Source organism: Podarcis liolepis (assembly GCF_965112155.1).
Source record: "Podarcis liolepis genome assembly, chromosome: 1".
NCBI lineage: Eukaryota > Metazoa > Chordata > Lepidosauria > Squamata > Lacertidae > Podarcis > Podarcis liolepis.
Window position 1 is genome coordinate 114229013 of NC_139554.1, and position 13727 is coordinate 114242739.

General features: G+C 46.1%; 1 protein-coding gene across 4 annotated transcripts in view; it reads left to right on the forward strand.

The window, feature by feature from the left end:
- The first annotated feature begins 457 nt into the window (after nt 1-457).
- Nucleotides 458-13727, forward strand: part of PDE11A (phosphodiesterase 11A) — a 160253-nt gene continuing 146983 nt past the window's right edge. For all 4 annotated transcript variants that reach the window (XR_014524301.1, XM_083496151.1, XM_083496153.1 and 1 more), the window contains exon 1: nt 458-2306. Coding sequence is in view for 3 of the 4 variants with exons in the window: in XM_083496151.1 (XP_083352277.1) it covers nt 1485-2306 (822 nt within the window). In the remaining variant the exon portion in view is untranslated. The remainder of the gene's footprint in view (nt 2307-13727) is intronic.

The window sequence follows — 13727 nt, forward strand, 5'->3', positions numbered from 1 at the left end:
TGGAAGTAAAGGCCATTGAACTCACTGGGACTTCCTTCCGAGTAAACAGGATCGGGCGGCGCGAGGGGATTCCCTCCTTATGGAACGCTGTATCCTTCGTTAGCGATTCCCATAATGACGTATGTGCGGGTTGCAAGGGAACACGGCAGTACAGTACTATTGCAAGACAAAAACACCTCCTGCCAAACCCAAGCCGCGAATCTTATAGACCCCACCTCCACGCCCGCTGTTTCATCGGCTTTTACACATGTATACTTGAAATTATGGTTAGAATTACTGCCTTACTTAGAAGTGCATTGCTATTAAAAATAAGCAGGCTCCACTTCTCCAGTCTTGCCTTAGAAGATGAGTGTACGCTCAAGGCTGTTATGTTTCAGAAACCGAAGCATGCTCTTTAAAAATCTGTACCGACGCTTTACTCCAAATAAATATATACAGATAAATAAAAGGAGCCGTAGTTTGTTTTTATTATTTTTTTATGAGGAACATATGCACAGAAGTCACATTCTCGAACAATAGGACACGTGGTCACTAATACACAAGCGCACGCGAGAAACATCTCCCCCCAATCTCCCGCATAGTCCCATGACAATCGATAGCTGACCGGCGGCACCTCTCCCAGAGTTTGCATTTCTTAATGGCAGACCTCGAATGCGTTGAGATTTCCTTTCTGGAGCCATTAACCCAATAACACCGTGGCGCAACTATCCCTCGCGCTACTGATGCTCATGCGTTGGGGGGGGGGGTTACACCTTGCAGCTTTGCGCATCATTTGCTTGCTTCGGCCACTGCCCCCCCCCCCCCCATAAACCCCTTCATTCATCCGCTGCTGCCGCTCCGAGGAGGCTCGACCGTCGACGTGATAGCCTCTGGGAAGAGAGGATGCTCCGGTTACGGGCTGCCTCTCCCGGCCGCCGCCTCCTCCTCCTCCTCCGCTCACGCGTCCTCCCTCCCCGCCCCGCCTTCTTAGTGGTCGGCCGGCTGGGTTACGCAGGAGCCGCCGCCAGCAGGAGCAGCAGTTAGCAGAAGAGCTTTGACGCGCATCTCCAGAGAAGCAGCAGCAGCCCGTTGCAAGTAACCGGGAGCGAAAGGACGCGGAAGCCACCTGGACGGGAGAAGAGGGCAAGGACGACGACGGGGCGCCGCGGAACGACGGAGGGGGTCAAGGTAAAAGGCGAGGAGCCCGGGGGAAGGAAGGGCACAGAAAGCCGGGACTTGGCCCGGGCTCGGAGGCGGATGGATCCGTTTGCTCGCTCGCTGCAAGAGAGGGCGGGAAAGCCCGGGCAGCTCCTGCTCCCCCACGTGCCGAACGGCTTGTAACCCGCCCTGGGTTTCTTCTCCGGGCGCGCCAGTCGCTAGCAAGCAGCAAGTGCGGCGGATCGCTGCCGCTTTTCTTCCGCGCTTCAGCATGAAGTAGCGAGGACGGCAAAGTTTGGCGCGCAGCGGCGGCGGCGACGGCGCGCCTTCGAAGTGACGAGGCCGCCATGTCGGCCCCCGCCGGCTTGGACTTCGCGGCGGTGGAAAGTTTCCTGGACAGGCACCCGGAGCTGGTGGAGAAGTGGCTGAAGAGGAGGAGCTCCCTCCTCGCCCAAGCGGCTCCCGAGGCGGAGGAGCGGCCGGGCCACAGCAGCAACGGCACCCCGACGGCGCTGGGCGGCCCCGGCTCCTCTTTGGCGAAGGGCGGCGGCGGCCCCGTGGCCCCTCCGGAGACGGCGGCCGGCGGCCTGCAGCGCCGAGCGTCGCAGAAGGAGCTCCGGCGCAGTTTCGCGCGCTCCAAGGCCATCCACGTGAACCTGACTTACGACGAGCACGTCCACGCGCGGGCGCAGGAGCCGCTGAGCAGCGCGCGGAGAAGGGCGCTGCTGAGGAAAGCCAGCTCGCTGCCGCCCACGACGGCGCACATCCTGAGCGCGCTGCTGGAGTCCCGGGTGAACCTCCCGCAATACCCGCCCACCGCCCTGGACTACAAGCGCCACCTCAAGGAGCACAACGAGCGGCAGTTCTTCCTGGAGCTGGTCAAGGACATCTCCAACGACCTGGACCTGGGCGCCCTCAGCTACAAGATCCTCATCTTCGTGTGCCTCATGGTGGACGCCGACCGGGGCTCGCTCTTCCTGGTCGAAGGCGGCGCCGCCGCCGGCAAGAAGAGCCTGGTCTCCAAGGTCTTCGACGTGCACGCCGGCACCCCGCTGCTGCCTTGCTACAGCACCGAGAACTCCAACGAGGTGCAGGTGCCCTGGGGCAAAGGGATCATCGGCTACGTGGCCGAGCACGGAGAGACCGTCAACATCCCCGACGCCTACCAGGTAGGGAAGGGGCCGGGGGGCGCGCGCTTTGGGGGGCTCCTGGTTCTGCTGCTCGCCTTTCTGCACCCCAGGCGGCTAATGCTACAGCAGCCGTGCAAAGGCGAGCTCTCGCTGTCGTAGTAGTGAAACGGGAACAGATGCACCAGTGCACAGCATCAAGCTGTAAATCTGATTGGGGAAACACTCAGGTATATCGTGCACACGCATACGCGGAATCAACTTGATAAATGCTCCTTTCAGCAGCACGGGAAGAGGACCATTCAAGACCTTTGCTTGCTCTCCAAAGCCAGGGCAGAGGTGGGGAACCCAAATATTGTTAGGGAGCATCAGTAATCATCTGTGATGGTGGTCTGTTGGGGGTAGGAGGAGCCCAGCATCATGGGGGGGGGCAGGTAGGGGTTCCTCACCCCTGGCTTAGAGGATTCATATGGGGGGGGGATGTCATGTGTAAGTTCCTTAAAAAAATGCCACACAAGTAGTCAGCTGTACATTGCAGTTACTGTACTTGTTTAAGCTCAGTGTTGGTGTATGAGTGGTCTCGAGAATGGACTTCAAGCAAGTGTGGGCTTGGCTTCTCTCCACACATTTATTAGGTGGCAAGGGGTCAGGTGGGGTGAATTGTAAGGTTTTTAGTGGTTAGCATGGCCGTCAGTGCCATGGATGGCACATTGTTCCTTCTCCACTCATTAACTGTTTCTTGTGCTTCAGTATTAAATATTCTCTGTGTAGTACAGTTATCTGTAAAATCAAAGGTCACTGGGTGGCCTTGAGAAAGTCCCTTGTCCTCACTTGCCTTGCTTAATTTGGCAGAGTTGTGAGACTCAAGAGTTCAATCCTAGACATACCTTCTCAGAAGGAACTCTAGCTGAGTTCCATGAGGTTTACTTCCAGAGAAAGTGGTGGTTATAGGTTGCATCCTAAAATACGTCTCTAATGTTCTCAGAGGAAGGAGAGGACACAGTTGGAGCAGGTAAACACACCATTAATTTCCTGAGCTGGCAAAATACTTTTTAATTTCAGAATCTTATTTGAGCCAAATTCTTAGTGCGCCCCTCATCAAATTCTTAGGAAGCACCATCAAGTTCTTAGATGGATGAGTACCTGAGATTTGTCCCCTACTTTGTCTAGGTTGCAATTTTGTATGCCGTGATTCTTTCACACAAATCGGCTTTGTAGTGGTGTAGATCAAGCCATAGTTTGGTTTTGTTATGAATAATTCAGGTTAGCATGAATTCACCCAAGCTGAAAAAAAGCACTCGGCTACATGTATTCTATGACTCTTCCCTTTTGGGACTTTTGATCCATGTTAGGGTTACTTCTTAAGTTTTATACTGAAGCTCATACCTGAAAGTATACATGGTGTATACATGGGAGCATGTCAATTAAAACTTATACATGTCCCTTCAAAATATACATGTGCAACTCACACAGTATGTATATATTTTGCACTTGGTTGTCTTAGTACTGTGTATGGAACATAAAAAAGTAGCTCTTTAGTGATTGACACTTGGGAGCCTGGTGATAGTAGTTATTTCAGATTAATTAATTGAAGTAAAAGTGTGATCTTGTGTATATGGCCATAACTGGTGTTACCATAATTCTTTATTTTAAACACTTTAAGAGTGTGATATAAAGTGGTTACTGTTTAGAATGGCTCATTCAGCATACTGGGACTTGAGTTGCAGTTTGTAGTGTGCTCTGGACAAATCTTAGGTAAAATGGACAAATCTCACAACAGTTCAATAAATAACCCCTAGGCCAGTAGCCATTGCCATGTTTTTGTGGTAATGAGATCCATAAATGAATTATATGTTGTGCAAAGGATTTTATACATCAGCCATATTCCCCTTTTGTCATCTTTCTCCGTGCCTAAACAAAAAAAACCTCTGCTTGCTTTCTTTTTCTCATAGGAAATAGCTCCCACCCCTCAATAATTTTGACTGCCTTTTCTATCCTATCTGGGAGGCAACCAGAGGTTTGTATTATCTTCCATCATAGATTTATAAAGGTGTAACAAGCACTAGCTGTTTCATTCTAAACGGCTTGCCTAATAATTCCCAGCGTGGAATTTTCCTTTTTCTCTGAGTTTGTTTTCACTCAGCTATCTTTGCACCACGACTTGCCCCAAAGTATAGATTTCCGTTAGCCTCCTCTAGTTCGGAACCTTTAGCATGTATTTTTTGCACAATTGTGTATTTCCAATCTCCCCCTTCACCCACTATTTACAGATCCTTTTAAGCTCTCCACAGTCTACTTGGGCTCTCACCACCATTCTGAACAATTTGACCCAGAAATCTGCCTCCAGATCATTGATAAATAAAAAACCGAGTCTCAGTAGAGACCCTTGGGGAATTCTATACTCCCCCCACTGCAATTTGAGAGCTTTCCGTTTAGTCCTGTGCTCTGCTGCTTGCTGTTTAGAAGTTACTAATCCATAAAACGACCTGTTCTCGGAAGGCATGAATTCTAAGTACGCTTACTTCTTGTAAGCAATTCTTTAACTTTCTCTAGCAAATAGTTTAAGTGAATCATAAGGTAAAATCTTCAATCCTCATACAATGTGCCTCGTTTTAGATACAAATCTATCAGGATAGTTGCAGAGGTGCTTTTTTAAATGAAGGTACTCCATGTCATAGAGTATTGTCGCCTCTTTTTTTCTCCCCATGGCAGCTATTTTGTGTTGGCATCCATGTCCCTGCACCTTTTTTTTAAACCAAAAAAAGCACAGGATAATTGCAATTTATTTGGTACCTTGTTACCCTGTGAAATGACTGATATGGTGTAAGTTATCGCTGCTAGATAAAATGAATTGATTTGGGGGAAGTGATATAAAAGTAAACTCTTTTGTTTATTGAGTTTTAGACATGTTCATTGTAAAAAATCTGGGAGGAGGACACCCTCCCCTGCAAGACATTTCATTTGGACACAGAGAGAACAGATGGCCTGTGAAATACTCAGGACTAAAAACTGGGGCGAGATGCAATATTCATTAAATCTGTTCAGTATCGTATTCATTCTTTGCAAGTATAGCCCTTAGGTACTGGCGCATCTTCTAGTGTAGCTGGGTCACTGGTACGGAGTCTGGGCCAGAAGATTTCCCTCCTCTATTTCCAGATCTAAAGCAAGACTCATCTCTCACAAAGGATTCATCAGACTTCAAGGCAGGGGTGAAAAAACATTTTCAAACTGAGGGTTCAGGTGTATTGAAAAGCTGGGGGGGGGGGTTATATCCCAATAGTGGAAGAGGCCAGACATGCACAATCACAGAGGCCCATGATACATCACCCACTTCTCTTGCTTTCTCAACAGCCACCAATTCCATCCAGCCAACATTCTGAAGTTTTGTTTTCTTCACTCTCCTGCATACAAAGTGCATCAGGTTTCTGTTGACATTTTTCTGGGTTGTTGGCTTCCAATAGCTCTCCTTGCTGTTGTCATGAGTCCCATGGAGATGTCCCAGAGGTGATGGTCTGATCCAGTGGAGAAATGGGAGGTGGCTGGGCAGTTGGAGCTGCACATCCCTGGGGAAGTTCCTAGTGGGATGGGGGAAGGTGAAATTGGGACCCCTAAGAAGTTTCTAAGCCCAAGGAGGGGGGCAACAGTCTAGAACAGCCTTTTCTAACCTTGGATCTCCAGATGTTCCTGAACTATGACTCCCATAATTGGTGCTGGCCATGATGGCTACAAATGATGGGAGTTGTAGTCCCATCTGCTCACTGATAGGAGGAGGCGGCACTGGAGGCAAATCCACAACAGGAGGTATCTGGCTAGGAGTGTCTGCATCCTTTCCCTCCATCCAGCTCTCCACTCTCTAGACCAGCCTTTCTCAACCTTGAGTCCCCAGATGTTGTTGATTTGCCTCCAGTGCTGCTGCCTCCTATCAGTGAGGAGTCCCCACCCCCGAAATGACCAGTAGTAGATTGGCTGCTGACTTGGCACCAACACTGCCCATGTCTCTCAAAAGCACAGGGATGAAGTTTGCACAAACAAACTTCACAGTCCCAGCCCTCTTGATAGAGTGCCCATTTGTGAGCCCCAGTCCTGGGATACAAAGAGGAGTCTTGGACAAGTTGTAAAAACAGTAATGCTTAATTTCTAAAGTCAAACAAGCTTGAGGCCCCAAAATTGCCTTCTTTGTAATGGTAACTTCTTGTTGTTCAGGGCTGAATCGTGCCACTTGTGGAAACAACCAGGTTCCTGGCAGTAGCAGCCATTCCTTTGTTTCTATAGCATCATATCCCCTCTTGCCCTGTGGGCTGCTTTAACCCTCTTTACCGCACCCACTGCCCTTTTATGCAGGGACGAGCACAATATAGTGGTACCTTGGGTTAAGAACTTAATTCGTTCCAGAGGTCCGTTCTTAACCTGAAGCGTGTTTTCACTAATGGGGCCTCCTGCTGCCGCTGCACCGCTGGCACGCGATTTCCGTTCTTATCCTGGGGCAAAGTTCTTAACCTGGAGCAACCACATTCTGGTAGCAGAGTTTGTAACCCGAAGCGTCCGTAACCCGAAGTGTCTGTAACCCGAGGTACCGCTGTAGTAGATTTATCAGGGGTCAGCAAACTTTTTCAGCAGGGGGCCGGTCCACTGTCTCTTAGACCTTGTGGGGGGGGCGGACTATATTTTTTTGGGGGAAATGAACGAATTCCTATGCCCCACAAATAAAACAGAGGTGCATTTTAAATAAAAGCACACATTCTGCTCATGTAAAAACTCCAGGCAGGCCCCACAAATAACCCAGAGATGCATTTTAAATAAAAGGACACATTCTATTCATGTAAAAACACGCTGATTCCCGAATCGTCCGCGGGCCAGATTTGGAAGGCGATTGGGCCAGATACGGCCCCTGGGCCTTAGTTTGCCTACCCATGAATTTAGATGTTTCTCTTTTTGAGACGTGCTCTTTTGATGACACAGGTGTAGTGAATGCCACAGAATGCAGGGGATCAGAGGCCCTTTTCTTTGACAACCTGAATGCTCTTTCAAATACCTTTGTATCCTGTTATTTCAGATAAATCCCTTTCCTAGGCAAGCTATTCCAGTTTTTCCAGTCCTGTTCTTCATTATTTTTCTCTGAAATCCTTGTAAAAAAAGCAGTTAGTCTTGAACACACAGTAATACCCCCCTGTGCGGTAAACACACACTTCAAACAGTGTTGCACATGCTACTTCACTTGAGGGCCAGTTATTGATTTTCAGCCCAGCATTACAATTTCCCTTTCTCCATTCTTCATACATCCTTGACGGCATCTGCCTGCCACATTGATGGATAACATTAAGCTCAAGGCTCTGTGAAGCGCATGGTGCACCAGCATAATGCCGCACAAGGCATAATAAGTAAGGAGAAGGATGATTGATTATTTAATTTCTATACCGCTTAATATATTTTTAAAAATCTCTAAATGTTGCACAGAAAACTGAAGCAACAACAGACAACTTAAATAAAAATATTACAAACATGCGGTTACATATTAATAAGTTACATTAATACAAAGTTTTATCTATCTATCTATCTCAATACCAATTCATTTTCCTTCTAACAAACACCATCAGTCTCAGTTTTTCCACCTAGGATCCCACAAACACTCACAACAAGAAGAGTTCCTGGAAAGAGCAGATGTCACCCTAGTTTCTCACTCTAGACTTGTTTTTTTATAGCAGGCCCAAGGTGGATGGTACTTTCTCAGGCTGCCCACAGCTGTGTCCCATTCAGCCGCACTCTCTACACCTAGTTCCAGATACAACAGGTTTGTTGAGTTTCCCATGGGGTCCAAAGGATGGGGAAAGGACCTACAGCTCTCCACCCCCTGTCCTTTCCTCTTCCTCCAGCTGGTTTCTCTTGGGTGGCAAGAAAAAGCATGCGAAGATCCAGTGTTGAGAACAGAAGCTGCCACAGCAGAGCAAGCTTTATTAACTGTATAAATTACGTTGTTTCTCCTCTCGGTTATCATTTACAACTTCTTTAAAGAAGCACAAGGTGGATGAAGAGTGGCGAACAAACAAGGTGTTTGTTTTTGATGGCATAACTCTGAATACTTACTCTGCAAGATCCTGGGTCCAATTTGCCAGGCACATTTTGTACCTGGCTATCGGTCATGTGCAACCAAGTGAACATGCCGAGGTGCCATGATAGCGGCTGACGTCTCTACCATCTGGAGGGGCGTGCCTGGGGATCCTTGGCTCTTGACCGTTTTCACACACATCCCGTAGAATTCTACCAGTTATCTTTTATCTTCACAATCGGAATGACTTTCAAGGAACCAAAAAGTGGTATTGAAAAACACGACTTGAAGCATCTGGCCCCAAAAATAGCAGATAGGCATTTCGTTTTGGTGACTTTAACCCTGTTTAAGGAGCCATTTGGCACCTAGCTTGTATATCTTAGTTTCTAACTCTGCCTGGGTCTGAGTTTCTCTTTATTTTGATGAAATTGTTTCTATAAATTTTACTCCATTTATTTCCATTTATTATTTATTATGCTAATTTTAGTTACAGATAGGTAGCCGTGTTGGTCTGCCATAGTCAAAATAAAAAATTCCTTCCAGTAGCACCTTAAAGACCAACTAAGTTAGTTCTTGGTATGAGCTTTCGTGTGCATGCACACTTCTTCAGATACACGTATCAGATACACGTACATGTATCTGAAGAAGTGTGCATGCACATGAAAGCTCATTCCAAGAACTAACTTAGTTGGTCTTTAAGGTGCTACTGGAAGGAATTTTTTATTATGCTAATTTTAATGGACTATAGCCAGTGCTAGGCCTATTGAGAGTAGACCAATTGAAACTGTTAGACATGACTTACTTCAAGGTAAAGGTACCCCTGACAGTTAGGTCCAGTCACGGATGACTCTGGGGTTGCGCACTCATCTCGCTGTGTAGGCCGAGGGAGCCAGCGTTTGTTCGCAGACAGCTTCCAGGTCATGTGACCAGCATGACTAAGCCGCTTCTGGCGGACCAGAGCAGCGCATGGAAGCGCTGTTTACCTTTCCGCCGGTGCGGTACCTATTTATCTACTTGCACTTGACGTGCTTTCGAACTGCTAGGTGGGCAGGAGAATGACTTGCTTGAGGACATTTAATTCAATGGAACTTCTCTTGACTAGAACCTAGTTGGATACAACCCCCACTCGTGACACACACAACGAAACCTGCCAACAGCAACCTACCAGTCACAAGAATACAGCAATACCCTTGGCTATGTGAACCCAGCAAATGCTCCCTTCACTGGCATGTATCACAAATCTCCTTTTTATCACAAATACACAGCCTGCAAAAAGCAAACAAGCGGGATACAAAGGGGCTTTGCTCTTCCCTCTTGCTGTGTTCTTGTTATTTTTTGTATACGGTCACTGTTTAAAATACAATAGAAAACATTGTTGACAAATGTAAAAGTCTGGCAAAGCACCCAGCCATTTTTGCAGCTTAGCTAGGCAGACATGAATAAAGAATTCCTGGAGGAAAGCTTTACTTCCTGGTAGGAGAATAATGCCTTTGTGAGAGGTATGAGTTTTCGGCCAAGGAGAAGTTGAAATAGAAGCCGCAAATGCTACCTTTTATGTTAAGAAGCAAGGCTGGGAACCTCCCCAATAGCTCATTTGGGTGTGGGGGGTGGGAGGGAGAGGCACTGATACACAAAACTGCCAAAAGAGATTAAACCCCTGCCTGGTTTTCTGGGGAGGGAAGAGGAGTTGATGCAAAACCCATACTTTGCTTACCCAACCAGCAACAATATTTTGGCTCCTTTTTTAGAAGCCCCAATTGATTTGAAAGATGTATAATGAAGGTGTCGGCCGAACCTCCCCAGGGAGAGCATTCCACAAATAGGGAGCCACTGCAGAAAAGGCCTGTTTCTGTGTTTCCAACTTCCAGGCCTCTTGTGGAGGAGGCACACAATAGAAGGGTCTCAGATGATGATCTCATGGTCCGGGTTAGGTCCATCCGAAGAGAGGCGCTCCTTGAGGTATTGTGCTCCTGAGCCTTTTAAGGCTTCATAAGTCAAAAACAGCACTTTGAACTGGGCCCAGGAACTAATTGGCAGCCAGTGCTTTTGGGCCAGGATCGGTGCTCAAACCGTCTTGCCTTGGTGAGCAACCTGACAGCTGAATTCTGCAGCAGCTGAAGTTTCCAAACCATCTTCAACACCAGTTTTTCTGTTTTCTGGAGCAGAAATGGCGTGATTCAGACAAATCAATAATAACTTCATTTGTGCCTCAAAATTGTTCATTTGTTTTTTGTTGTTGGCAAGGTCTTGAATTCTACTTCACTCTATGTGTAAAGTTAAAAAAATTAATAAATTGTAAGTGATAATTAAAGGTTGGCTTTCTATTAGTTAAAAAGCAGGTTTTCAGTCAACCTCCAATTATATTATTGTCTCTAGCAGATGTGTGACAATTTCATATTATTTAAACAAGAGAAACTATTGCTTATATTAATTGTATGTAAAGGATAAAAGGGCTGTGTGATACTGAACAAATATAAGTGAGCAACAGATGTTCCCTATCGGATAATTGTTATTGTTCACAATATGCTACTTAAAAATTAATAGTTGTGGGAATTTTTTTTACAGTGTTTTTAATGGTGAACGTAGGTGACTGATCAGCCTTGAAGTGAAAATGTTTTTGTGAGTGTTCTTTTAGAACAACAAATGGGAGAGAAAGGGATATTTGGGCCTATTTACATTGCAGGAGAGAATAGTCACATTGAAACTAGAAATTCAGATTCTCAAGAAGGAGGGTGCTTCTTTTGTAAAGACATTGCTTTAAATAAGTAAATGCTAGTCATTTACTTTAAAAAAAATTATGTCTTGGAACAGAGACATAATAAGGCAAAGTATTCGTATTTAAGATTCAATTTTTCACAGAATATTGGGTGTATTTGTCGCTGTTCGCCCTCCCACCCCTGGCAGCCATCTGCTTTCCTTCCTTGGAACCTGGACTCATTGAAATCAATGAAAGGCTTTACTATTGATTCACTTTGAATTGGATTGTGTCCCTGGTGACATATGAGTGACTTGAAATTCCACTGATGTAAAGGCGTGTAGAAAACACTCAGTGCTTAGTCAAAGCAAGGTCCTGAACTGTGCCTATAAACTGCAGAAAATCAATTATTTTGTGCCGCTATAGAGAACACTTGATTCTAGATCACCAAAGTGTTAATTTATAAAAAGACAGCAGAGCTCGGAACTTCCTGGAAGCAACATATTTTGGCTCAGAACTAACCGTAGGCATACATAGCCCTGTAAAATAAGTTAGAACCCTACCTACCAATAATTCGGCAGAGAGAGGGGAAATCCAGCTCCCAGATAGTTGATGACATTACTGCATTTTATTTTACAGAGCTTCAGACACACAGTCTCAGCTGCTGGATCAGACTGGAAGACGGCACTTACAGCACTTTTTGCCTATACCAATTTGGACATGTCTGGGCCTAGACTAGCGCCACTAGTTGAACTTGGGCACATGTCTTAGAATAGTCGCCCACTATTTCCAGGTATTTGGTGCATATTAGTAGTTACTAAGGGCCAAACTACACATTTAGCATCAAAATGTGCAGCAAAACTCCCTCCTCACATAGTTTTTCTTCCTGGAGAAGTTCCTTAAGTAAACCCCTGACCATTAGGTCCAGTTGTGACTGACTCTGGGGTTGCGGCGCTCATCTTGCTTTATTGGCCGAGGGAGCCAGCGTACAGCTTCCGGGTCATGTGGCCAGCATGACTAAGCCGCTTCTGGCGAACCAGAGCAGTGCACGGAAACGCCGTTTACCTTCCCACCAGAGCGGTACCTATTTATCTACTTGCACTTTGACGTGCTTTCGAACTGCTAGGTTGGCAGGAGCAGGGACCGAGCAACAGGAGCTCACTCCGTCACAGGGATTCGAACCGCCAACCTTCTGATCGAAGTTCCTTTAGTGGGGTGTAATTGCTAGTGGAAAAGCAAAGAGGGAAGAAGTGCTTATTTTGTGTGTGTGTGTGTGTGTGCGCACCTACCTTTTCTTTCCAGATTGCATTGCCCTTATTTATTTTTTTTAAAAAATATTTACAGTGGTACCTCAGGTTAAGAACTTAATTCGTTCTGGAGGTCCGTTCTTAACCTGAAACTGTTCTTAACCTGAGGTACCACTTTAGCTAATGGGACCTCCCACTGCCACCGCGCCGTTGATGCATGATTTCTGTTCTCATCCTGAAGCAAAGTTCTTAACCCAAGGTACTATTTCTAGGTTAGCAGAGTCTGTAACCTGAAGCGTCTGTAACACGAGTTACCACTGTATTTATTTTCATTAAAGTATTAACACATACACACACACACACAAACACAATGTCTATCATGGCTATGTGGTTAACAATACCATACAAAAGTATATTGGAATATAATACCCATTAACTAAATTACACCCACTTAATTGATTTTCTGCTAATGGGACCTTGCAACATTTGCCTTTGAACGTGTCTGGCATGAAGTCCTATTTCAACAGCTCCCAGCATTCTGTACCCAACCCCCCCCCTTCCCAGGGCTGGCTAATGGTAGTCTAGCTTCAACTGGGTTAGATTTGGCCCTGAGGTCTGCTAGTTGCTGATGCTTACTAAAAGCGACAGCAATTTATCTAGTTTCAGAGTGAAACTGTATTATATATAATTAGTTTGGCTGCACATAGCCCAGGCAATGGATACGGCTCTGCTGCTTTTTATCACCATTCTGGCAGCTGTGCTCTGTGATAAGACTGGCCATGAAACATCAGTCACTTGAATAAACATCTCATTTAAAGCCAGGTGAAAGCCACACACGTTTGGACCTCGTCGTTGCCTTTAATTTGCTGCTGCTGTTATAATTTTGTTATTTTATTAAATTTGTAACCTGTCTTTCACTAGTAGGTTCCAGGACGGGTTAGAGCAATTTCAAATTCGTAAATTGAGAACAATTGAAACCATTTACAGTCACAGGAGTGTGGTGAATCCCCAAAACACACAGAGTGTTCAGCATAATAGCTTAATAGCAAAGATGCAAGACACATCTGTGGGAAAGAATGCCCTCTCTGAACTTCAGAGGGTGGCAGAACTCCCAACAGCCCCCCTCTCCCAATCTTAATACTTGAAGGATTCTATAGAGAAGGAGGCAGTCTTTCAGATATTTGGGACCTAGGTCATTTAAATGGTATTGTGAGCACCTTGAATTGGACCTGGAAACAAACTGGCAGCCAATGTAGCTGTTTTTGAACAACAGTTTAGAACACCTTGGCAAAGCAAGGAAAGCAAACCCCAGCCTGTAATCTAGCTTCTTCATTTTGCTTCTGTGTTGTCTACTCAAGGACAGCCCCGCATACGAGTACATTGCAAAGAGCAAATCTGGAAGTTACTAGAGCATGGAGTACCAGGGCCAAGTTGTCCTTGTCTCAAAGTGGCCGCAATGAGTGAACCAGGCAGAACTT